Source organism: Pinus tabuliformis, chromosome J (genome assembly GCF_031772625.1).
Source record: "Pinus tabuliformis cultivar Carrire ecotype Pingquan chromosome J, CPIR1, whole genome shotgun sequence".
In the NCBI taxonomy this organism is placed as follows: Eukaryota; Viridiplantae; Streptophyta; class Pinopsida; order Pinales; family Pinaceae; genus Pinus; species Pinus tabuliformis.
The window spans coordinates 1492124078-1492150337 of record NC_142295.1 but is presented as its reverse complement, the minus strand read 5'-3'; the positions used below and the strand labels follow the sequence as shown (position 1 = coordinate 1492150337).

The 26260-nt window shown below is 38.9% G+C and overlaps 1 protein-coding gene across 1 annotated transcript in view; it reads left to right on the top strand.

Annotated features, from left to right (window-relative positions):
* RPL24 (Translation protein SH3-like family protein) overlaps positions 1-26260 on the top strand; it is a 286928-nt gene that overhangs the window by 192326 nt on the left and 68342 nt on the right. The window contains exon 3 of the mRNA XM_089379678.1: positions 21919-22149. Coding sequence (XP_089235804.1) covers positions 21919-22149 — 231 coding nt within the window. The remainder of the gene's footprint in view (positions 1-21918; positions 22150-26260) is intronic.

Sequence of the window (26260 nt, the reverse complement as noted above, 5' to 3'; positions counted from 1 at the left end):
AATGTGGACCCGATATGGTTATAAGCGCAGTTTTATATGATTTGAAATCCGAAAGGAAGGTTAATTGCATATCAGATGCGCAGGAGGTGTGTGTTAATGTGACCGCGGAGAGCCCCGATTGCGATCAGTTATAAAGCGGAAACCTTGGAAACTGTGCAAGGCTTTAAAAAAGGTGGAATCCCATCCCTCATAAACCTCTCTTAGGATGGGTTGGTCTGTATCTGCAAATCGAAGAAAATAATGTTGATTTCTGGTAGCATCGGATGTGCTCCAAGTCTCAAAATTTGCAGGGAGGCTTAGACACATGCATTCTCCAATACTCAGAAATCGTTTTGGGAAATTCCACTCGGAGATAGTTTTATTAAAATAATTAATCATTTTTAATGGGATCCTAAGTCTAAACTTAGGAAATTAAAATAATTAAAGGGTATTAATATAAACTATGGGTGAAACTTCTAGAAGGTGAAGATCGAGTCCATATGATCCTAGCCATTGATTAGGATCTAATCTGGGCCATTGATTGATCAACGAGAGGATTATAAGAGGAAGCTTGATGGGCACTTGGAGAACACACGGAGTGAGTTTAGAGAATCGATTTTCTGAAGCAGAGCAGTTGCAGGGGGATTTTCGATAGTGAGATTTTGCAGTGAGGGGCAGGGATAGTTGGGTTGGAGTATCTTCTCCAGGATCCAGGATCAACAGCAGAGAGGCAAAGAGACAATAGGAGGAGGCAACGCAGATCCAGGAGGGTTGACGGTGGGCCAGAAGGGCCCACATAGCGCTGACACAGAGCCAAAAGGGCTCATGCAGAAGCAACGTAGTCTTCCAGTGCAGAGGCCCAAAATCTGTCGGGGAGCTGAGATTTCTGAGCTGGGAGGGCTGGAAACTGCTCCAGAGGGCAGACGTTTCCCAGTTGGGTTGACACAAAGCTTGTTGAGGCTGACGCAGGGCCTACGCAGGGACAACACAGAGATAGCCAGGGACAGTCAGTTCAGTTGCCGGAACAGTCAAAAGTGCCAGGTAGAGTGAGGTAATCTCACTAAGTTTTTTTTGCCAGTTTATTTTCTTTGTAACTGGATTGCCGGAAGGGCATCCAGAGTTGTATTCAAAAACTATTGCTTAATAATATAAAACTCACAGAGCTACTGCACATTGGGCTTTTCCGGGGACATTTGTCCAAAAATAACGGTGTTATTGTGTTGTATTTTATTTCTTGCTCAGTCTCTTGTTTCCGCATATAAATTAATTAAGTGAAGGCTACAATGTATTTATTTCAATATTTGTCGTAGGAAACTGCAATTAACTTGTTCATGTAAACCTAACAAGTAGGAGAAATATCATCAGTTGTTGCAGTAGGGATTCCGGTTTAGGGATTTTCACATGGTATCAGAGCTGTAGGTGGAACAAGAAGAGCAGTGCTAAAGAACCCAGCGCTGAGCAGAAGAGGGAGATCGAAAAGTTGCGGGAGGGAGTAGTTCGAAACCCCAGAGGGTTTGTGCAGTTCTTAGCCGGAGGGCTAAAAGTTCGAGACAGTCTCTTTCCGAGTGAGTCAACGGAGAGGACTTCCAAATCGAGCTTTTGCCGGTGTAGAGGGAGTAGCGCTGAAGCCTCTATGTGAGAAGCTGGTGGGACGCAAATTTTTCTGCAGGCAGGTTGCTGGGCAGAAAATCGTCAAAAGAGAGAGGAGAAGCACGGTTGAGGGATTTTCTTCCTCAAAGAATTCCTAGCCAAGGAATTCGAATTCTTTAGAGCTGAGCAGTAGTAAGTGATAGCAGTTTTACTAGCACCAGTAAGGGGTGTGTAGGCTAGCCCAACAACAATGTAGAGGAGAGAGGAGATTTTCGACATTTGTGGCAGAAATGGAAACCAGTGGCTTGAGGGATCAGGATAGGTTGGATGGGGCATCCAACAACGTCATCTGGAAGGCAGGAATGTCATTCCTTCTAGATGAGCATGCCCTCAAGACACATGTCGACATCGTGGTGGTTATCCCTGCAGATGCAGAACCGTTGAAGAAATACAAGGCTAAGATGGCGAAGGCAAAAAGAATGATCCTCGACAGAGTGAAGGATCATGTGGTCCGTCACGTTGCTAGTAGAGGGACTGCTAAGGAGATGTGTGATGCTTTGTCTATGTTATATCAGGGATTTTTTGAGCAGCAGAAGATGTACCTTGAACAAAAGCTGAGATCTGCTCAGATGCAGAAAGGGAAGCGTGTGGATCCATTCTTCACGAAGCTTGAGGAGACCCGCGATGAATTGTCTATTGTGGGGCATACACCTCAAGATTCAGAGTTGGTTAGACTGACCGCCAATTATGTCTCAGATGAGTGGCAAGTCTTTGTCCAGAGTATCCTGTGCAGAGCAACTTTGCCGAATTGGGATGAGATTTGGGCAGCTCTAAAATAAGAGGAGATGAGGAGAGACTTAGTCAAGGTTAAACTTGATGGAAGCATCAACAGTGGGTTGAAGCCTAAGGAGGAGGAGGAGAATGCAACCCTTGCATCGAAGGGACAACAGGAGCAGCAAAGACGTAAGAAGGATGTCTCAAAGATCAAGTGTTTCAGGCGTGGTGAGATGTGTCACTATGCTAGACAATGTCCTCTCAAGAAGAAGGACAAGGATGAGAAACACAATCTGAAGGCTGCGCCCGCGAAGATCGAAGAGGAGTTCGCCATGATAGCTGAGATACCTCCAGGAGGGAGGTGGGCTGATTTGGAGTTGTAGTTCGAAAGAGCTACAGATGGGCAGGATCCTTGAGGAACCCACCTCTCAGATCAATTCCTTGCTATGAGAGCCCAAATTAGAAGTACCAGGATTGATTAGTGTTGGAATGTGTCGAGGAGTGTCAGAGAGACAGTTGCAGTAGCTAGGAGAGCCAGAGACTGAACAACGCAGAGTAGAGTTGGCAGTAATGCAGATGGCACAGAGCAGAGGTCAGCAACAACGTAGTAGATTCAGGGGGTCAACGCAGAGAGTAGCAGCAGTCAGAGTCCAACATTCACATGGTATCATACTGAACACATTTTGTTTAGTAATTTGGGATGTTTTTCCGTTGCTGGTGGAGTAGCAACAACAATTTGCAGTGCAGTGGTAGTTAGCAGTAGCAGTGCTAGCAGCAGCACAAATGCAACACTTGAGAGGGAGTTGTAGTATGGATGCAGTGTTGACAGTGGTAGCGTCAGCAACAGTACAGTTGCAACAACAACGCAGTAGTTGGTGGACAACATGTTAGACATCAACAACGCAGAGGATGATGTTAGGAAGTCAGAATGATGCTTCAATGGGAAGCATTGTTAGAGCACATTCCTCACTAAGAGGGTGTGTTGATTTCTGGTAGCATCATATGTGCTCTAAGTCTCAAAATTTGCAAGGAGGCTTAGACACATGCATTCTCCAATACCCAGAAATCGTTTTGGGAAATTCCACCTGGAGACAATTTTATTAAAATAATTAATTATTTTTAATGGGACCCTAAGTCTAAACTTAGGAAATTAAAATAATTAAAGGGTATTAATATAAACTATGGGTGAAACTTCTAGAAGAAGGCCGAGGTCAAGTCAATATGATCCTAGCCATTGATTAGGATCTAATTTGGGCCGTTGATTGATCAGCTGCTAGGAGATTTTCGATAGTGAGCTTTTGCAGTGAGGGGTAGGGATAGTTGGGTTGGAGTATCTTCTCTAGGACCCAGGATCAGCAGTAGAGAGGCACCAGGAGGAGGCAATGCAGACCCAAGAGGGGTTGACGCTGGGCCAGAAGGGCCCACGCAAGAACTAACGTAGAGCCAGAAAGGCTCACACAGAAGCAACACAGTCTTCCAGTGCAGAAGTCCGAAATCTGCCGTGGAGCTGAGATTTCTGAGTGGGAGGGCTGGAAACTGCTCCAGAGGGCAGACATTTCCCAGTTGGGCTGATGCAGAGCTTGTTGAGGTTGATGTAGGGCCAGCGCAGAGGTAGCCAGGGACAATCAATTCAACTGCCGGAACAACTGAAATTGCCGGGTAGAGTGAGGTAATCTCACTAAGTTTTTTCTACCAGTTTATTTTCTCTGTAACTGGATTGTCGGAAGGGCATCCAGAGTTGTATTCAGAAACTACTGTTTAATAATATAAAACCATTAGAGCTACTGCATCGGTTTTCCCATATTGGGTTTTTCCGGGAACATTGGTCCAAAAATAACAGTGTTATTGTGTTGTATTTTCTTTCTTGCTCAGTCTCTTGTTTCCACATATAAATTAATTAAGTGAATGTTGCTATGTATGTATTTCAATATTTGTCGTAGGAAACTGCAAATAACTTGTTCATGTAAATCTAACAAGTAGTAGAAATATCATCAATTGCTGCAGTGGGGATTCCGGTTTAGGAATTTTCACAAAGAAATGATAGGGTCCATGATTTGAATAAGTAGATCTACCCTCTCCCACCAAGCATCATCTAACACAATGCCCTTCACTCTTTTAGAGGCTACTTGATTTGTCTTTCTCCAAAAAGACCAAAAATCTGAAATAACCATGGCACTATGAGCAGTCTTGACCTCCCTCAACCTCTTCAACATGATGAATGAAGAGGCAAACCGTGTATCCGCAATCTTCAACAATAATAGATTGTTGTACTCCTTGTAGATAGTAAGGGCATTTGTATGATTTTGTACAAAGTTACGAATATGTCGTGCATCCTCAATAATGTTATCAATCCAAAGCACCACAGAAGCAATAGATTTCAGTGCTAAGTTCAATGAATGGGCAATGCAAGCTGTCCAAAACACTTGTGGATATTTAGCTTCCACAATCATGCCAACAACCTTGCAAACAGGTTTATTATCTGTAATGATTTTCACACAAGAACAAACACCTACATCTTCAATAACTTTAATAAACAACTCATCCATATATTGTGCATCCTTGTATTGTCCAAGTGCATCCATTGCTTTCAAGAAAACTAGACCATTCAAGGAAGACATCGCGAAGTTGATGAGTGGGTGCTGTGCTAGATCTGTCCATCCATCAGAAACATTGCTAACCCCAAATGTTGGCCATGATGCTTTAATAGGCTCAAGCATTTTTTCCCCCTTTTTTTGCCTTCGTCAATAATGTGGTTCTAAGCTTCTCTGATCTAGGAGGCACATACCCTGATGGAGCCCCTTGAGTTAGAGCTCAGCACATCTCAATAAATAGAGGTGAGCATGCAACATTAAAGGATATGAAGTTTTGATAGAAAAAAAGGCAATGGTGAGATCAAGCTCTTCTCGTTTCTCCTTCTGAAAAATCTTGTCCATTGGACCAAGTGAAATTGCCTTTCTTTTTGCTGCTTGTCCCCCACCAGAACTCTCAAATGGGAATTTGTTGTTGCTTTTCCTCAAGAATGGAAGGGGTCATCATTCTTGTTTTTTTGATTTTGCAATCACATTTGTCATACCAACATTAGACTCTCTTTGCATTTCTTTCCTCTTTGGTAAAGGCACATTTGTACAAGCTCCAATTCCATAACCTGGTAAAGCCAACAAATGACCTTTCACACGGAAATATGTGCTCGTGAAAGTATTGTGGCAATAGTTGCATTTCCAACTCACATTGCCTCCTCCCTTCACCTTGCTGGGTGGCCCTTGCTCTCTTGTGACATATTTCCACAAGGGATATTTGTTACCTTGAGGAGGAAGTCTTCCCTCAACATTTGAAGCTGCTGTTGCAACCCCACTTGCAATAGAGGGAACACTTGCAGACCTTGATGAAATTGGGAGAGGAGGGGCATCTCCAATGGGGACATTCTTCCCCTTCCTTTGCCCCTTCCTTGCTGCCCTTGATTGAGCCATGAATGCTGTAAAAAAAAAAAACAAAAAATGCACATGCAAACTGTTGTAATAAAAATGCAAAAAAAAGAGAGAAAATGCACTTACTTGTTGCTTGAATCTCCTTGAAAATGCTCCCACACCCTTTGCTCCTTGCTCCCAAACACCCATAACAAACCCACAACAAACTAAACAAGTGAATGTGCAAATAGGGAGGCAAAAATTGCCTTTGTAATGCTGTGCGACATCCCTTTTTCCGGATTCGAAGTCGAAAATCGGGTTCGATCAGGACACGATTTGGATTCGATTGTCCTAATCAGACACGATGAATCCCGATTTTCGGATTCAAATCTGCCTGAATCGTGTTCGATTCGTTGGATTAGGGACACAATGGGCTTGGGGGATGAATTCGGTTTCATAGAATGAATGAAAAGAATTGATTAGTATAACTATTTTTATAATTATTAATAGTTAATGAATATATATATATATATATATATATATATATATATATATATATATATATATATTCAATGATTATTAATACTAATTATTAGTAAATATAATTATGATAATAATTTAAGATGAGTGAAAATATATAATAATTTAGGAGTATTGATTTGATTATGAATATGTAGTTAGTATTATTAACATTACTTAATAAATGGAATCTCTTAATATATATGTTATCTATAATTATGATAATTTAAGATGAGGGAAATTTTTTGCAGTGATTGGAGAATATTGATATGACTCTTGAATATATAGTAAGCATGATATATATAAAGTTTAAAATTAAATGGGGGAGAATTAAGTAAATTAATGGAAAATATGTTAGGGATTATGACTAGAAAATAAGGATAATCATTAACGATAGAAATATTTACTATTTGCAAAGAAGGATTAGGAAGGGGCGGTTCTAGCGGTGAGGGTGGGAATCCAGTTTTCACTGATTTTTCACCCATCATCTCTATTTCGGTTATTGGGATGCTTACCAATTTCAATCACCTCCATAAATTTCCTGAGGTGGTAATGGTCAATCTTAGCCAAGATACTGGTGTTTTCAATGCAAATGTGATGGTTGGTCTTTAAGGAGTGCTCTGCAAGGGCAAATGAGTGAGATCGATTGAGTTTTATGTTAGCACAATGCTCTTGGTTTCTCATTTTTATGGAGCAACTGATTTCACCCACAAGATTTCCCACAAGAATAGGGGATCAAATACACACCTTTTTTATTGGTGGGGTCAATGGGATCTTTGATGGACCTAAGGTGGCTACGAATGGTGTTCATAGGTTTAAAGGTAGGGATGATGTTCTTCTTTCTAAGGATATGAGAAATTTTGTTAGAAGTCCTACGAATGTAAGGGAGACAAACTCTGGAAACATTATCGTTGATATCATATTTTGATTTAGGACTTTTGTTAGCATTTTTAAAGGCTTTAATGACTTGGAGTTTGGTGTAGCCATTTTTCATAAAAACATCAAGAAGATGAGTTTTCTCATTATTTAAGTGGTTGTTGTTGTTGAAATTTCTAAGTCTATCCGTTGGAAATTTTATCTGTATTCTTTTGGTTTATTTCTCCTACTTGTTAATTACCAACAAGTTATTTAAACATATAAACATCGAAATAAACACAATACAGTCTCAACCATCTATAGATCAACAACTGAAAGAAAACAAACACATAAGTGAGACCGTTAATTTTGGACAACTCGTCCCTGGAAAAATCCAATGCGGGAAAACCGATGCAAAAATTCTGAGGGCTATATTATTATGCAGTATATCCTTGAGTATAGCAGGGTGCCAAACTGGCTCACCTGACTGAGAAAAACAATCGACAGTAATACCTCTCTATTCGGAAGCTGGTATTCAGAAAACTTGCCCCACGAAACCCTCTCTAGCAACACTGAAGCAATGCGTTAGTCCTCCTGGCCTCTGCGTCAGCCTTAGAACCCTCTACGTTAGCCCTCTGAGGCACTGTGCAGCCTCTGGGACCCTCTGTGTCACTCCTGCTGCCTTCTGCGTGGATGATGCAGGCCCTCTGGCCTCTTCGTTGTCTCTACTGGGCTCTGCGTGGCCTGCTCTGGCTTCTGCGTCTGCCTCTCTGCCTCTGCGCTGGTCTCTCGGCATTATCTCTACCTCTCTGTCCAGTACTCACTGCCCCTCGCTGCTGATCACTGATTTGACTTTTACTTATCAAATGCTGCTCTAGTAAATCGAATGACTGATCACTCTAGTGTATCTTCCAACTGACCCTCAAGCCTCCTCTTATACTTTTCCTGTTGGTCCTTCAACGACCGAGATTAAATCTCTAATCAACGGCTAAGATTAGATTTGGCTTGATCCATGACTTTTGGAACCTTCTAACCTAGTTTTTTTCCCCTTGGAAAAGTCGTAATTTTCATTAGTGTAAGACAATTACATTTTGTAGATGCAAAGCATATGCTGTATGTGAGGCATAAGCCTATCTGGTATGAGATATCAAAAATGGTGTACTCCACGCAAGGAGACACTGTACTTCATTAGTAGTTCGGTAAAAAAAAAAGTCTACGCAGAGAGTTTTTTATGTTAAACACTTTGCAAGTCTGAAAACTTATAAACATTATAAATTTTTACATAATAAAAAATAAGCAGACTCCATTCGAGCCAGTTAATCTGTAAGGTACATGAAAGGTCTATGATAGTGCTGATAATGTGCACCATCCCTCTGTTCCTGGATCAACCAAGTCTGGACAAGCCTGTGCGCTACTTCCTTGGATAATAAATCGGCAGCTGTGTTGCATTCCCTATATATATGGTGACAAACAAAAGTGTCAAAAAGAGTGATGAGTTGATGAGTCTCGTCCAAGATATGTCTCAAAGTATATGCAAAGCAATTAGCAGTTTTATTAATCCAATTGCAAACAAGTTTTGAGTCCCCAAATAATTGTAGATTTCTGCATTGTTTTTCTAGGGCATATTGAATGACATATTTGGCTGTGATAAGTTCAACAAAGTTATTTGTGCCTCTCCCCATGCCCATTTGTATATGGAAAAGGTGAGATCCAGAAAGGTGTAGGATGGCTCCTCCCCCACAATTGTTTTCCTGAGCTGAGCCATCAAAATATGCCCATGGCAGTGAGTGATTTATGCTTTTAGGGGTGACGTGCCTGGGAGTGGTGTTTGCTTCTTCCTCTGGGATGTTCTAATAGTCCGACAGAATGCGAGCCGAGATGGAGGGCCAATGGGGGGCAATGTTCTGAAAGATTAATTGATTGCGAGCTATCCAAATGGTCCAACAGATGAGGAGTGGTAAGTTTCTGGCTTTTGTCGGAGTGGCAACGGTCCACCAAGTGTCCCAGGCATCCTTCACAGCCAGCCCCTGCCATTGGCATAGTGAGGGCATATTCAGTAGAATGGAAGTCCAGAGCTCTTTTGTTGTCGCTTCTAACCTAGTTTTATATTAATACCCATTAATATTTTATTTTTCCTAAGTTTAGACTTAGGAACTCCATTAAAAATATTAATTATTTTAATATCTCCCAAACTGGTTAGAATCTGCCCGAACCATTTCTGGGTCTTGGAGATCTCATGTGCTTAGCCTCTCCACCAATTTTCATGGCTAGAACACATCCGATGCTACCCCAAATCAACAGTTGTTGGAAATTTGCAGGGTTCTTGTTGCTAAGGTATGGTGGTGGGAATTAGCATGGAGGTATTGTTCAGTATGTGTAGGCTTGCGGTAAACTTGATGGGAGATGGATCCATCTTGATTCCTAGTAACCAAAACATCTAGAAATGGAAGACTACCATTTTCTTCAATCTCCATGGTAAATTTGATGAATTCAGATTGATTATTAATGTGTTGTTTAAATATTTCTAATTTTTCATGACCATGGGGCCAAATGATGAATGTGTCGTTGACAAATCGTTTCTAGAGCCTAGGTTTGAAAGTGGCAGAATCTAAGGCTTTGTATTCAAGATCTTCCATAAACAAATTAGCAATCATTGGGGAGAGAGGGGAGCCCATAGCCACACCACATGTCTGTTCGTAAATTTCATTTTGAAACTAAAAAATGTGGATTTAAGACATATTTCGATTAACCTAGCTGTGTTGGGATCATCAATTTTATTAATAACATTCATGGCACCATCTACGGGAATCTTAGTGAAAAGTGAAATGACAACGAAACTAACAAGTAATTCATGTGGTTCAAGTTTTATATCTTTAATTTCAGTAACAAAATGGGAGGAGTCTTTGACAAAGGAGCAAGTATTGCCCATGAGAGGCTTGAGTTTTTTGGAGAGGTGTTTAGCAAGAAGGTAGGTGGGCCCTCCAATTGTGTTGACAATGGGTCTTAATGGGATCCCATACTTACAGATTTTGGGTAGACCATATATTCTAGGTGTGGAGGGATGATTTTCAATAAGTTTCATGTAATCATTCTCATCACAAGTCTTGATGGAATTGGAGACAATTTGAGAAATTTTCTTCAGAGGATTTTTACTTAGCTTTTTATAGTTCCCATTATTGAGGAGGTGGTCAAACATTTTATCTTCTTAATATTTTCGATTCATGATAACAACAACACCTCCTTTATCTTCTTTTAGTACAACAATGTTAGGATCATTTTTTAGGGATTTAAGGGCAAGAAATTCATGTTTATTTACGTTATTTTTAGGGGTTTTAGCTTTTCTTAGGATGATGGAGCAATCATGTCTAATTTCTTCTTTAATATCATCAGGAAGATCTTTAATACCATATTTGATATTACATAATATGTCTTCAATAGGGATTTTGCGGGGGGCAATAGAGAAATTCAAGCCTTTCTCAAGAAGGCTTTGAGTGTGGGAATCAATTGGAACACTAGATAGGTTAACAACAAGTTGGCGAGAAAGGCTAGGCTTTATGGTAGGGGGCCGACAATGATTTGATTAGGGTTTGTGGTTGTATAGTGGTCATTGATATGGTCGGATGGATAAATGAAAGATGGGGGAGGAAAAAGTGTTTGTAGAGGTTGGAATGGATGATGAAACAGGTTTGTTCAACAAAAGGGCGTGCGTGGGCAGATTTGGTAGGGAGGTGGAACAATAAGTAGATTGTGAATTAAGTGGAATCTTTGAGGGATTTGATGAGGAGAGAGGGACAAAGTCCAATGAGGATGGTGAAGCGAACGAAGTTCCTTCTACAGATTAATTATTCCAGAAGACTTGGAATATAAAGATATCCATGAGGATACAAATATTATATATTAAATGTGTGAATAAGAATGATGTTACAATGAAAATGAGAGGCTTGCTTATATACCAAGCAGGTGTCTCTTCATGGAGAGTCATGTCTCATTTAGACATGCCTCTTCAACCTAATTACTAATTAACTAATCATTATTTATGATTATTATCCTTTACATTATTTCCTATATGTTTATTCATAACATTGCCTTCCTCCTCAAAAAGCTTTGTCCTCAAAGTTTGTTGATGAAAAAGGCTAGATGTATTTTTTGGAAATGTATTTTCGTCTCAGAACAATCATCTTCATTGATACAAGTTGATGTGATCTTCTAAGTGACAAACAAAACTGTCACACTGAGAAGGGATCAAACCATCCTAGATTAATCTTTTGTGTAATATTCTAATCACTGGAATTTTGTAACGACTTGTCATCATAGGACTGGATTGATGTTACACCATTATTCTTTGGAACATCAGTTTGTTGTTTCTGGTCTGAATGGTCCCGAGGTTATGTTGTAGGAAACGTGGTACAGAGGTCCGTTTCCATACGAAAATTGGTACAAAACGTGGAAATGCATTTGGTACGGCCATGAAACGCGTTTCCGGCCGTACTGCCACATTTCCCGAAATGGAAACGTGGCCAGTACGGTCGGAAACGCGTTTCACGGCCGTACAACCCACGTTTCCTCATTAACTTGTGTTTTTTTTTTTAAAATTTGTTTTTTAATTTATTTTTAGGGTATGTTAGTGACTTCTAGTTGTTTGTAGATGCGTGTCTAAAGTTATAAAAGTGAATTTTTGCCCTAGTGTTGATATGCAGTTCATCAGGAAGTTTGAGGCATATGCAGTTCATGGTAATGTTAAATTCTTAAAGCAAAAGTGATATTCTCCTTTATTTTTCATTTTCATCCTTTTACTTAAATTTTTAACATTACCATGAAATGACTCAGGATGTTTGAGAGTGGTTTCGCCCTCATTGTATTTCATATGGAGAAAGTAGAATTTTAAATCTCACTCAAAATCTAGCAGACTTATCTGTTTTTCAAGATTTTAGGATTGGGGAGATTGCAATGTTTCCATTGGATTTGATCATGTACTAGGGTATGGAACTTGTATTTAATCAAGAGAACCAAGCCCTCTATGCAGGGGAAACTCCCAATAATCAAGATCATGTAGGGTACTAGGGTATGAAACTTGTATTTAATCAAGAGCACTAAGGTCGCTCGACTATGTAAGAGGAGACTCCCAATGAAACAGTGGTCCTTCTAAAGAATGGGACGTGGATGCAGAAAATCCTGATTTGGATCTCTCTCTTGCAGCGTTATAGTCTTTATTGTACTTGCAGCCTCATATATTAATATAAATAAAGGCTGATTTTGAGATTTGGATATATAGTAAAGGTTGCTTTTGGATAGTCCGATATTTTTATTTTCATTATGTGATCATTCATGAATAAATGTGATGTAAATTAAATCTTAATGTTTAAGTGTCATAAATTATAATGTATCATTTATGCTTTATGATTGCACACACACGCACACACACACACACACACACATATATATATATATTTTCAATATATATATATATATATTTGTGTTTCCCCGTTTCCAAAATTTGGGGAGGTCACGTTTTGTATCGCTTCCCATTTTGGAAACTCGTACCCATTTCCTCGTTTCGTGCAACCTAGTCCAAAGGGCTTTGAGACACATGAGAAGAAGTCTCATGTATGCAGATTGAAGAAAGCCTTGTATGGGCTGAAACATGCACCTAGAGCATTGTATGGTCGAATAGATGGCTACTTGCAGAAGATGGGATTTGTCAAGAGTGACGCGGATCCAAATCTCTACTATATGGTTGTAGAGAATGAGCCGCTAATCTTAGTATTGTATGTGGATGATCTCTTTCAGACAGGATCATCCAGGCTCATTGGGGACTGCAAGAAGAATCTAGCCACAAAATTCGATATGAATAATTTGGGATGAATGCATTACTTTCGAGGGTTGGAAGTTTGGCAGCAGAAGGGAGAAAACTTCCTTGGGTAAGGGAGGTATGCTACAAAAATCTTGAAAAGATTCGGTATGGAGGACTATAGACCCATGGCTACTCCAATGGTCACCAACTGGAAGAAGAATGATGCATCAAAAGACAAGGATGTTGATCCCACCCTATACAGGCAGCTCATAGGGTCCCTAATGTATCTAGTCAATACAAGGCCAGACATTTGCTACATTGTCAACACCCTCAGTCAGTTCATTGTGGAACCAAAGAGGGCACACTGGGCAGCAACCAAACATGTTCTCAGGTATTTATAGGGAACAATCGATTATGGACTCCTGTACACCAAAGGTAAGGATATCAGTTTGAGTGGATTTCCTGAAGCAGATTGGGCAAGAATTTTAGTGGATCGGAAAAGTACCTTTGGGTACTGTTTCAACATTGGATCAGGAATGACCTCCTGGTGTAGTAGGAAACAAAAGTCTGTGGCTCTGAGCTCATCTGAGGCAGAATATATGGCGGCGAGCATAGCTTCGTGTGAGGCCATGAGGCTTAGAAAACTGCTTGTGAACCTATTCAGAAGGAATATGGAGGTGACCAGGATCATGTGTGATAATCAGAGTTGCATCAAGCTCTCTGAGAATCCAGTGTTTCATGATAGGTCGAAGCATATTGATATCCAGTGTCACTTTGTTAGGGACTGTGTCTAACGAGGCACTGCACAGTTGAGCTACACTCTTACACGAGAACAGGTGGTGGACATCCTCTCCAAGGCCCTTGGAAGGACAAAGTTTGACTACTTCAGGGAAAAGATGGGGATGGTAAAGAACCCATTTCAGTAGTAGAAATGGGAGTGATAACAACACAGATGCAGAGGGAGTTGCAGTACGGATGCTGTGTTGGGAGAAAGGACCAGCAGCAGCACGGATGCAGAGGGAGTTGTCGTACAGATGCAGCAGTGGCAGTAGCAGAGCCATGGGCAGTAGTACAGGATGCAGCAGTACAGAGGATGTTAGGCAGGTAGGCTTAGCATCAGCATAGGGACCGATGCCGAATGATCAGGGTGATACACAGTGAGGAGTATTGCTTGAGTACAGTCTTCGCTAAGAGGGAATATTGATTTGGGGTAGCATCAGATGTGCTCTAGCCACGAAAATTGGTGGAGAGGCTAAAGCACATGAGATCTCCAATACACAGAAATGGTTTGGGTAGATTCTAAATAGTTTGGGAGATATTAAAATAATTAATATTTTTTATGGAGTCCCTAAGTGTAAACTTAGGGAAAATAAAATATTAATGTGAATTAATATAAAACTGTTTTAGAAGGGCCCAAAAGTCATGGATCAAGCTAGAGATAATCTTAGCCGTTGATTAGGGACTTAATCTCAGCCGTTGATTTGTCAACGAGAAAAGTATAAGAGGCTTGAGAGTCATTTGGAGAACACACTTAGGGAGACCAGTCAACTCAATTTCTGGAGTAGGGTTAGCTGAGAAATTCGAACTAGTGGTCTGGTGAGCAGTCAGGAGGCAGCAAGTGTGGAACAGAGAGACGGGATCAACCACTGGAGACCAGCGCTGAGGCAAGAGAGGCTGACATAGGGTCTGCGTGGGTGACACAGAGAGGCCCAGGGCTGACGCAGTTAAGTAGGGGCTGACGCAGAGTGTCTGGGAGCCATGCACAAGTTAGCCAAGCTGACGTTGGGACTGGGAGAAGTGCTGGAGAATTTTTCTCTCTATGGGTAAGCCAGTTTGGCACCCTGTTGTACTAAAGAATTGCTGAATAATAAAATCCTCCCTTGCTGCATCAGTTTTCCCACATTGGGTTTTTCCGGGGATTGTTGTCCAAAATATCTGTGTCAATGTGTTGATTCTTGTACATGTGTTTGTTTTTGTATTACGGTGTGATATCTGCAGCAGAATTTATTTTAATGTTTATTGAAGGAATTTCATAAATAACTTATTGAAGAATAAGTAGGAAAAGTAAATCAGAGGTTGCAGTGATAGAATTTTCACACTATATAATTATAATATATAACTATATGGTTAAAACTATATAATAATTTTAATCATATAATGAACTATATAACTTATATATAGCAGTGAAAAAAATGAAGTCGTGAGTCAACTAAAAAAAAGGTGGAATGAATGTTCGACGGGTGTGACGATTTGTGGAAGAGGCAGCTGACAGAACACGAGATTAGATATGGTGGCCGAGTGTATCGAAAAAAATCGACAGCGGGGGAATAGTGGGGAAGAACGACAGACTGGAAATGGACGAGAGTGGATAACGGAATGCAGATAAGTTTGGACGCAGATGGGGACCAGCCGATTCACGTACGGGAAGCAGCGGTGGGGACATCAGAACAGGGACCAGAATAACTGTGAGCGGACAACAATGGTGGAGACAGGGACATGGGTAGCCCAGAGCAGAAGGATTAGCGCAAGCCAGTCGCGGTGATGGAACTGTTGGCGGCGATGGAATTGTTGGCGGTTGTAGGGACAGTCGGACTGTGCGGCTTCAATTCAGACGGATGCGGCTTGGGGTAGATGAGCGACGTCATCCCAACAATTATGTTGTACTATATATATTTTATTTTATTTTTTATTTTTATTTTTTTTTAATTTTCGATAGTATATGTATATTCTCCCTCTTCTTTTATTTTTTTCTTTAATAATTTTGTTATCCAATATTTTTTTATAATTTTATTTATTTCTTTTTTTTTTTTAAATTCAATTTTTTTGTTTTTTCTTTCTTTCTTTCTTTTTAATTAATTTTATGGCCAAAAGCCTAAATGACGAAATGGAGAAACTCCAATTGTAGCAAAACGCTTGAACTGCAACAACAATAAAGTTGACGAAAAGTCGATGGCCAAGGGCTTGGATTAAAGAGCGTGGCTCTGTGCAGCGGTGAAGCAGCAAAAGGATTGACTGCTCTAATACGAAATGAAGCTTGAAGCTAACAAAGTTCCTTCTACAGATTAATTACTCCAGAAGACTTGGAATATAAAGATATCCATGAGGATACAAATATTATATATTAAATGTGTGAATAAGAATGATGTTACAATGAGAGGTTTGCTTATATACCAGGCAGGTGTCTCTTCATGGAGAGGCATGTCTCATTTAGACATGCCTCTTCAACCTAATTACTAATTAAATAATAATTATTTATGATTGTTATCATTTACATTATTTTACATTATTTCCTATAGTTTATTCATAACAGATGGAGTGATTGAGTGTGTAGGAGGTGAAGGAGCAAACGGTGAAGTTGTGGGAGAAGGAATGATTTCCGTCGGCTGGTTAGAGGTATACGCAACTATGGACAAGGAAGAACATACAAAGTTATTACCTGAATAGATCAAAGTTGAAGCGGTTGCGAGAGGAACTGTAGGGACCAACCCTATTATTTATTTATTTATTTTATTTGTTTTAAACAAACTAAAAATACAATCATAAGATAATAGCATTGGGAACTCAAAAGTTATTGAACATTCTATAAAACTTTTCTAAATTTCACTTCATTGAACATATAATCAAATTTACATATTATTAACTAAAACCATAATGAAATCATACAAAAGAATATTATAACAACATAGGTACCATTCACCAGGCGACGAGATTCAAACTTGACTTCCCGCTATTTTCCCTCCTTTATTGTTGGTTGCCTCCAAGTGTGAATGTTGACGTGCTTAGTCCGAATGCAATGACCCACCGGTTGACCTCCCAACCTACTCCTTGAGTACTCTCCTTCCCCGCGGCCCTCTAGCTGCAGTGGGGTTGTACAATGGAGGAATGTATTAGCTGGTAGAGGAGAGCACTCTTTGGCTCAAGAGTCCCCTCTCTAAAGTCCTCTACCTCACCAAAATCACTATAGCTTGTGGTCACTACTTTGACATAGTCTCATCCATCCAACAATAGGGTAAAAAAAAATCCCTTCTCCCATGGCCTGCCCCTTCTTTTATAGGAGTCCTCGTAGGCGACACTTAGCATTTCATGCATAATTAATTATTTTTGATAATTCAATAGTTTGATTATTCACCCACCCATGTGTCACTCTCTCATCAAGGGTCTCCAAAATTATTTACTTAAATTTTAATTTAAAACTAATATTTTTCCTCACCTCAACAACATTCCTATTTCTTCTCCTAGTTGTCTCTTAATCCCCCTTTTTACTCCTTAATTTGTGTTCATTACTAAAGTCAATTGATAAGTCAAGATTTGATCCCCTATCTACTCCCTAATTTAACTCAAGTTATCTCTTAGATGGATATTCTTATGTTGGTTGTTGCCACATGGAGGTTCCTTAAATTTCTCTAAAATTTAATTTATTAATCTTATTTTAATTCACCATCCTCTTCTCTTAAATCTTAATTAGGTTTAAGTATTTTAGGATTAATAATTATCCTTACATTTATGTCCCTCTTTCCCCTTTTTACCTAATTAAATTACATTATCTACCTAAAATTTTCCAACATGGGAAGGGTAGAGTTTTTAAGGTAAAATATTTTATTTCTTCCTATGATCCCCTTAACCCAAGTTTTATTCTTGATTTAATTACCTCGGTTCTAATCATCATTTACCACTTGATGTGAATTTACATGGTTTTCATATCTTGATTATATTTATTAATTTATTTATTTTTAATGATTCCAAGGGTGCCAAGTTTGGTCGTGCCCTTCAAGAACTTCCCTTGAAGTTCCAAGGGTGCCACACCTAACAGTTTATTTGTGATGCCAAGGGTGCCAAGTTGGTTGTGCCCTTCAAGAAATTCCCTTGAAGTTCCAAGGGTGCCACGCCACTTGCCCTTCAAGCATTCAGTGGCTACGAGGGGAAAGTATAGGTGCAATGACAGAGACCACTATCATCTCTTATGTTGCCTGCTATAGTGAGACTAATGGTGTCAGGGATCAAGGAATCTGCCTTGATGTGTGCCCCCTGGTAAAATCCCTCATGAGCGACCCAACTTTGGGACCTGCCCTCATGACATCGTGATCTTCAAGGCAAAGGTGTTTCAACCTTTCCAGCCCAAGTCATAGTGGGAGTGCTAGTGGGTGAGATCAGGGACACTGTCCCACCCCTCCCATGCAGTTCCATCCAATTGTACAACCCCATCACCCATATGTGAGTCATTCGGCCAAGCAACTAATCTGTGCCTGCAACCACTAACATATCATCAAAATATAGATAAACATATATAGCAGGTTTCAAAATTGACTTAGAATTTCAAAGATAAAATAATATAAATTTTCATCAAACCAGGTGTCGTCAACTCGTCATATGCGAGTGCCTCTGGTGGTTTCCTGCCATACTCAATAATCATCAGTAACAAGGTTTCTCAGTGTTAGTCATTGTCATAATAGCATCATTAACATCACCTAGTCGTTCGCATCATTGTTCATTGTGAACTAGAACTAATGCAAGTAGGTAACATAGGGAACACATCCATCATGGCTATCATCATCATAACATCAATGGAAACATACATATTCATCAAAGCTATCAACATTGTAACATTAATAGAAATATACCTACCCGTCAATGCTATCATCATCATGATATCAATAGAGAGCATACATATCCTTTACTGCCATCATCATCATAAATTCAATAGAGACCAAACTTAACCATTTATGCTACAATCATCATAATATCAATAGAGAACTTACATAACCATTAATGCTATCTTCATCATAATATCAATGGAGAACATACATAAACATCACAACCACAAATAATAGAGTCATGTGCTCGGATCCTCGACCTGAGGTCCTCAAAGAATAATGTGTGGGCCTTAGGGCTAAATAAATGTTAGTGTCATATCATTGTCAGTCAACTAGTGCGGGGCACTACAGGAATGTCAGAATTTTTACAGGAACACAGATGGTTGGCTGAGTTACAAAATTTATTAGAGGATTTGATATTCTTGATAAGTGTATTTAATGAACTAATCTGAGACTATTTTAATTTGTGCAGGTTAGCGTTGACAATATGATGGTAATCATCGGATTTTGTGTCAATGTTACTGATGACATAATTATTATCCAAATTGATTATGGCTATGAATTAACATCATCGACTGGTCTGCTATGGGTAGAAAAATGATTATTGTTGAGATTAGAGTTTATACGAGAGGGAGACATTCTATTGACCAGTTTATCAAAATTTTGGGATTGTTTCAACCAGTGTTGAAAATATCGGTATCAACAAAATATCGGCGAGGGTCCAGAAAACATCTTATCGACAATATCGGCGAAAATATCGGCAAATATCGGCAAGCATAAAAAATGCATAATATATTCATTTTTTTTCAGATTTCTAAACATATAAAGCAATAACAACATGAACTAAACACATTGGCACATAAATATGAAGAAAGCATTGATATATATGATGTCAAATAGAAATGATACATCAAACTTCAAAGGCGATACCAAATCCTGCTGATCCCTGATAATTGTCCAATCAAGGACTCAAACAAAATAACGTCACATATCCTGCTGATCCCTGATAATTGTCCAATCAAGGACTCAAACAAAATAACGTCACATATATAAAACTTTACAAGTATTTCATCATCATGAGTTACAAACTAATATGTAGCAAAAGTTGCAAAACAAATAAAACTAGTAGCTATCTATCTGAGACCATTGACCTCTCCCTAGCAACTTTCTTTCTATCATGTTCAACAATTGCTTCAAGAGCTTTTTGTATAACCTCTGCACTAGAAACCATACAAGGCATTACATCTGCATCATGTGTAGGGAGTCTAGTTAGATGGTATTTCAATCGTGTAACCCCTCCTGACATCGTGGTCCCACACAATTTGCATGATATATATGCCCGATTTGCCCCACCAACAACTTCTCCATACTCCCAAAATGGGTCCAAGACTTTTGGCATATTTGACATTTGTAGTGAACTAATTCAAACCTAGGGCACAAAAAAAACAAAAGTTTGGCATTAAACCCCCCAATACAAAAAATAATAAGTAATAACCGCCTCATTTAAAAAAAAAAATTACTACATTATTTGCAATGTGAATGAAAAATGGCAATAAGAGGGTGCATAAGAAAGTTGAAAACAAAATGAAGCTTGCTGTCCAAATATGGAGAAAACCCTTGCATTGGCTCATGGGCATGAAAATCATAGCAAATGGGAAAAAAAAGAAACAAAATGTTGTTAGGCAAAGAGGCAAGCAAGCATAACCCTAAATCTATGAAAAAATCATTAACATAGGGGTTTTTAAGAACATACCTCTTAATGGAAGAAATGAAGTTTGTCTCACTGTTCTTCAATCTTTGATCCACAAAAAAATCTTAGTTGGTGGTGATAATCGTTGTTTGATCCTGAAACCCTCCTTGACAACCACCACAAACCTCTTCCCCTTCCATCTCCAACACTCAGAAACAAAAATGAAGAAAAAAAACGATTTTCCCTTTTCTAGCTGCGACATATCACCCCCGACGATATTTTATGTCGTCTCGCGATATTTTGCTGAGATATCAGCGATATCTCGGAAATGTCGCGATATTTTCGGGAACCAAAAATATCGCGATATTTTCTTGGCGATATTTCGGCTCGCCGAAAAAATCGCGATATTTCCGATATTCGGCGATATTTCGCCGATATTATCATCACTGGGTTCAACTGAGCAAAATCTTAAAAAACGAATAGATTTTAGAGTAGATTAAGCATCGATTCTGTCCCAGAGGATCGGATTAATGGAAGACGCTAATTTCATATGTAAGAGGAAAGAATGTTGGGACAAAGAATTAAGTTTAGATAGAGTTTCTTTGATTTGTAAACAGAGAAGGATCAAACTCGCCTTAGTGAAAACTTGACAATGTTTATTATTCTTGAGGGCATGATGAATTCTGGCAAAAACGGGGATTATAGAGGAGTCTCTACAGCGTTTGAGAAATGCAAGGTCAGTTTTCTTCTTTGCAATTATTAACCGGCATCGTTCAAATTTACAAACTTCTTTGAAAATTTCCCTTCTATATAGGGAAAGAATTTCAGAATTTAGGCTTCTGTGATTTGAAAATGGTTGAAGATTAGTTTCAGGGTTCATTGCATCAGATTTGGGATATCTCGACGTTTCGAACCAGCTAGTGCTGTTCATCTTCAGGAAGAAAAATGAATATGAAGAAAAATGACCATGTTGGGAAGAAATAAATATGAATTTCAAAGCAAAGGAAAAAGGGCTGACGAGGAAAACCCTAACATTTGAAGTAAAGAATATTTAATTCCTAAGGTGAGATATGGATTAATACTAGGGATATATATATTAATTAATTTTGGTTAATATTAATTATTGTTTAAAATTAAATTAATTTTATTAAAATAATGAATATAAAATGAATTAATCTAATGAATGAAAATAATTGATTAGTATAACTAATTTTATAAATATTAATAATTAATGAACATATATATATATATATATATATATATATATATATATAAAGATTATTAATACTAATTATTAGTAAATATAATTATGATAATAATTTAAGATGAGTGAAAATTTATAATAATTTAAGAGTATATTGACATAATTTTCATCAAGGGATCTGCAAATAGTATGTTACAAGAGGGGCAGAATAGAAATATGAGCAAACACCAAGATTAAAAAATGATAGATCCTTCAAATGCTTATATAAAACCTTATATGCAGAATACCAGCATACCACATTTGTCATTTTGTTAGACATGAACTCTGAATACTTCATTTATATTTCACATTTCTTCTTTTTTAATAAAAAGATTACATATTTCCCATTCCCCATAGTAGAGGGTAAATCCTTATGAAATCCACCTGTATCTCAAATTTGTCTCTGGAAAACGACAATGCATGTCTGTTGTCTGAAACTTTTCAAGTCATACTAAATGATCTTGATTTTCTTTTTCTTGCAGCTTAAGCGATGGGAAAGAACAGAAACCAAACCAAACAGTCTTCCAGTTCTCAAAAAGATGCATGTTAAGATAGGCGATACAGTCAAATTAATATCAGGCCATGAGAAGGGTAAAATTGGTGAGATCACTAGTGTTAATAAGCATAATAGCACGGTTATTGTCAAGGATGTTAACTTGAAGACAAAACATGTGAAAGGCAAGCAAGAAGGAGAGTCGGGACAAATCATCCAGGTCAGTGAAACAATACTTCTAGTTATCAATTAGTCGAGTAGGTTGTGCTATGTTTTTTATATTTGTGCACAAAAATGGAAAGAAAAATATTTATAATGCCCATGGATAATAAAAAAGCGGCCAATAGATCTTCCAAATAAATAGTATACAGTTTCTGTTTTCAAGCTTCTGTGATCCATAATGAATTAAACAAATGCGTCGGCCAAAAAATTCTCTCATGTGGTTTCTACCGAAAGACTTTGTGTAGTATACAGTTTCTCAAGGGAGTGCCCAGGGGCGCTCCAAGGTGAAAAAGAACTATAGAAGTGTAGTAAATAAAACACAAAAGGCATAATGTTATATATCTTTGAAGGTTTAACTAGCAGATGCTGCTTAAATCCTAAATGTGATACAGCTGTCATGAATAGCAAAGTAAGTGACACGAGATGTGGAATTGTGTATTATTTTTGCAACGCCCTCCCCCTCGCCACCCCCCAAAAACAAATATGAGTATGTCAGGGTAAAATTGTAAACACTGTCTGTGTTAAATTTTCCTAACCCCAGAGCTTGACAAATTATTTCCTTGCTGCTGAAATTTAATACAGCTCACAGAATAAAATGCACACATTGGGATTTTTAACTGACAAAATAGAAATTACATTGGAAGCACATGAAACGAATTTTACTCATGCACACAAAATATTTCTGTCCTTCAAATCTGCTGTTCCTTGAAATAATATCACAGCATACAAGGGCTACCTTTCTGTGAAAATGGCCCACAGAAAATAAATGCAAGTTACAATATTTTTATTTTTATTTTTACTGGGCTCCTGTACGACCCACCAGAATTTCTTCAACAAACACCTTGGACTTTCTGCACTCTTGGTCTGCTGACAAACCCTGCACAGCAGCTGTATGGCTGCACTCTTTCCCTGCTGCATGAACCCTGCACTGCACCTGTGTGGCTGTACTCTTGGCCCACACTCTGTTGCCCTGTATGGCATGCTGGGTGGCTGAATCCTTTTTCTACAGATTTCTCCTCTAAGTTGCACAAAACGTGGAAATGTCTGGAATTTTCCTAAATGTGGACATCTAGAAACGTGACCCCCCCAAAATGGAAGCATTGGGTGAATGTATGTATGTATGTAACCTTTTTACAATTAAGTTAATAACACATTATCTTGCAAGGGAAAAAAGAATGAGACACATAAATGGCATTTTAGAAGGAAAACCCAGTCTATATTAACTCTTATAGATGATTACATGATGCAAAACCCGAATTTATCATTTATGGATGAGGCTATACGTCTAAGATTCCAAAATCAGCCTTTATACATGAATATATGTGCTAAAAATGAAATAAAACATGAGCTGAAGACAAGTACAATTTCATATCCCAATAATCCTCATTCTCATCCTCATTAACAAAAACAGAAGGTGATGCTTGTTCAAAGAAACTGGATCCTGGATTGGTTAGAGATAAATTAGTTTATGGAGTGATTAGAAATAAATTTTAGTGGTAGATTAATTTTTTTTGGACCATAAAAAGGCCCCATACCCTTCTTGAGTGTTTGAGTGAGCCTGCACAAGAAAAATCAGTCATGGAAACAAGGCACATTTATGTTTCGGCTGTTTTTTGGTGTTTCAGGGCATTTCCAGTACATATACGCCATCTTGGGCGCCATTTCATGCAACATAGTTTCTCCTGTTTACGCTCTTCCTTGGGACTTGATCTCTGGATGAAACTCCTTTATCACCCTTGCTGAGATCTCCTTGAATCACTGTCCTTGGTGACTGGTGACTCAATCACTCACTGTTTCTTGTGTGTTTTCCTTCACTTGTTGATGTTTGTAGTAGTGGACAAGCATTTCTGCATTGGCTAGGTGTCAAACATACAAGAATCTTCCAAAGCCTCCTTAGGAAACTTGCTTAATTTATTAAGTTGTCACTTATAATTTTCCTAAGTCTAACTTAGGAAAAACACATTAATTAAGTTAATTAATTACTGTTGGCTATTGAGCTAGGAAAGTCTAAGGAAGAATAAATTATCTACTTTAGTGATTTAGACTTAATCTCAACCATTGATACGGGGTCAGTTAGGATTTAATCTTGGCCATCCATCACTTCAGAGATTAGATTTAAGGATTTAGCTCAATAAAGAATTATAAAAGACAGCCTAAGGCAAGGAGAAAGACACAGATTTAAGAAAGGGATTTTCTCAGTGAGTGTGATACTCAAGGCTAAAGAGAAAAGAATTGTTGTGGTAGTGAGAGAAAAATTCCACAGAATGAGATTGAGTGGAGGCCATGGCTGTACCAATTTGGGCACCAGATTTTGTAGGAGTGACACCTAAGAGAGCAAGTTGAATTGCAGAGAGGATTGCATAGGAGACAACACGTGTGATGACCGACTTCAAATCGAGCTGCATGTGCGAGTGACCAGGAGGGTTTATAGGCCACAAGTGTGAGGGTTTCCGTCTTTGCATACGCCGCACATGAGGAGGAAAAATCCAACAAAGTGGAAATCAGGGGTTTCAAGGGCATATATACCAGGTTATATTTTGATGTAAACTTTCTGTAATTTCACTATGGGCCATTTTCCCAGTAAGGAAGCCCTCACTGTTCTGAGAATAAAAAGTGAAGATCAGTCTGAGGGATATTTTTTCTGTGTGATTAATTTCCTATGTTTGCTTCTACTATTTAATTTTTTGAGTGGAAATTTGTAGTGTTTTCCTACAGTAATTGCAGATTTTTTTTTCTAGGTTATAAAATATACTAGGAATTAGAACCAGTTCTAGAATTAAGAAATTAGCATGCTATCAGAGCATCAACTCTGAAAAGGAGAAATCAGAATTCATACAGGTCTACAGAGGATTTAAACTTCCAACAACGTATTTTCAGTAAATTTTTTGATTTGAGAGATGGCCACAACCAGGTTAAAATTTGAGGACAGGTAGGAGGGTGCATCAAACTGCATTCCCTGGAAGGAGAGGGTTACATTGATCCTGATGGAGAATGGTTTATGGGAGTTTGCTAACACCAAACTCACCTTACCTACATATGCTGTAGAATTGGTCATCCATTGATCCAAACTTAAACAGGAGTGCAACAACTTATAGATATTCATATAGTCATAAACACAGAGATGCGGCAGAAAAACAATTCATTTTATTAATGGAAAAATATTGAACTATGTTTACAAATAAAATGGTAATAAGATTGCTCGGGCGATGTTAGCTTATCTCTGATGAGAGATGTGGCGACTACATGCCTCTGAACTGTGTTACAATGAGGCTCAAAGGCCTATTTATTATCGAGAAACAATGGAAAACCCTAAACATCCAAAAATCTAACCCTAGGTGATGAAGTGCCAAAATTGTGGACCCAGTTTGGGTAAATTGTTACATCAACTTTCCGGGGTCGTAACTTTGGCATACAATCTCCATTTGGTTATCATAATACCTCGTTTCGAAGATCTCAAAGAGAAGGCTGAAAACAAACCACCAAGCTTGTTTGGGACATTTTTGGTCTCTCCGTTTTCCCTAAAAACGCCGTTTAGGGCCTCAAAACGGCTCTGAAAGTTCAAGACCCGTAAAACTGTCAAAACTAGTAAACTTTGCTACAATTAAGGAAATCGAAAAACTGAAAGAAATAGTGTTGGGGGTCCAAGTGGAATAGGTAGGTGTCCACCAATATCCACCTAGATCATTCCTCCCCCCTTAGGAAGCAATGGTCCCCATTGCGTTGAGTGCCTCCATGAGATGGGGAAACTTCTGCTAAACTTGGTCCCTGGTGAGCCACTTGCCTTGGTGAAGGAGTTGGCTAGCTTTGACAACCCGATATAGTTGGATCTTCTGCTAGCGAGTGCTCTTGATCTGTGTGTCCATGATCCGATTAGTGGTGGCCTGTTCCATGCAGTCTGGGTTTAGCTCTATTGGTGTGAGCTATTCTGCAATGTCAGATGTGTCCAACAATGGTGGGAAGTATGGCCGAAGGCGATCTACATTGAACACTGGGTGTAGACCAAGGAATGGTGGGATGCTGAGCTTGAAGGAATTGTCACCAACGGCCTTGGTGATGGTGTATGGCCCATATCGGAGCGGGCAAAGCTTGCGGTGGGGCCCAGCAAGGCG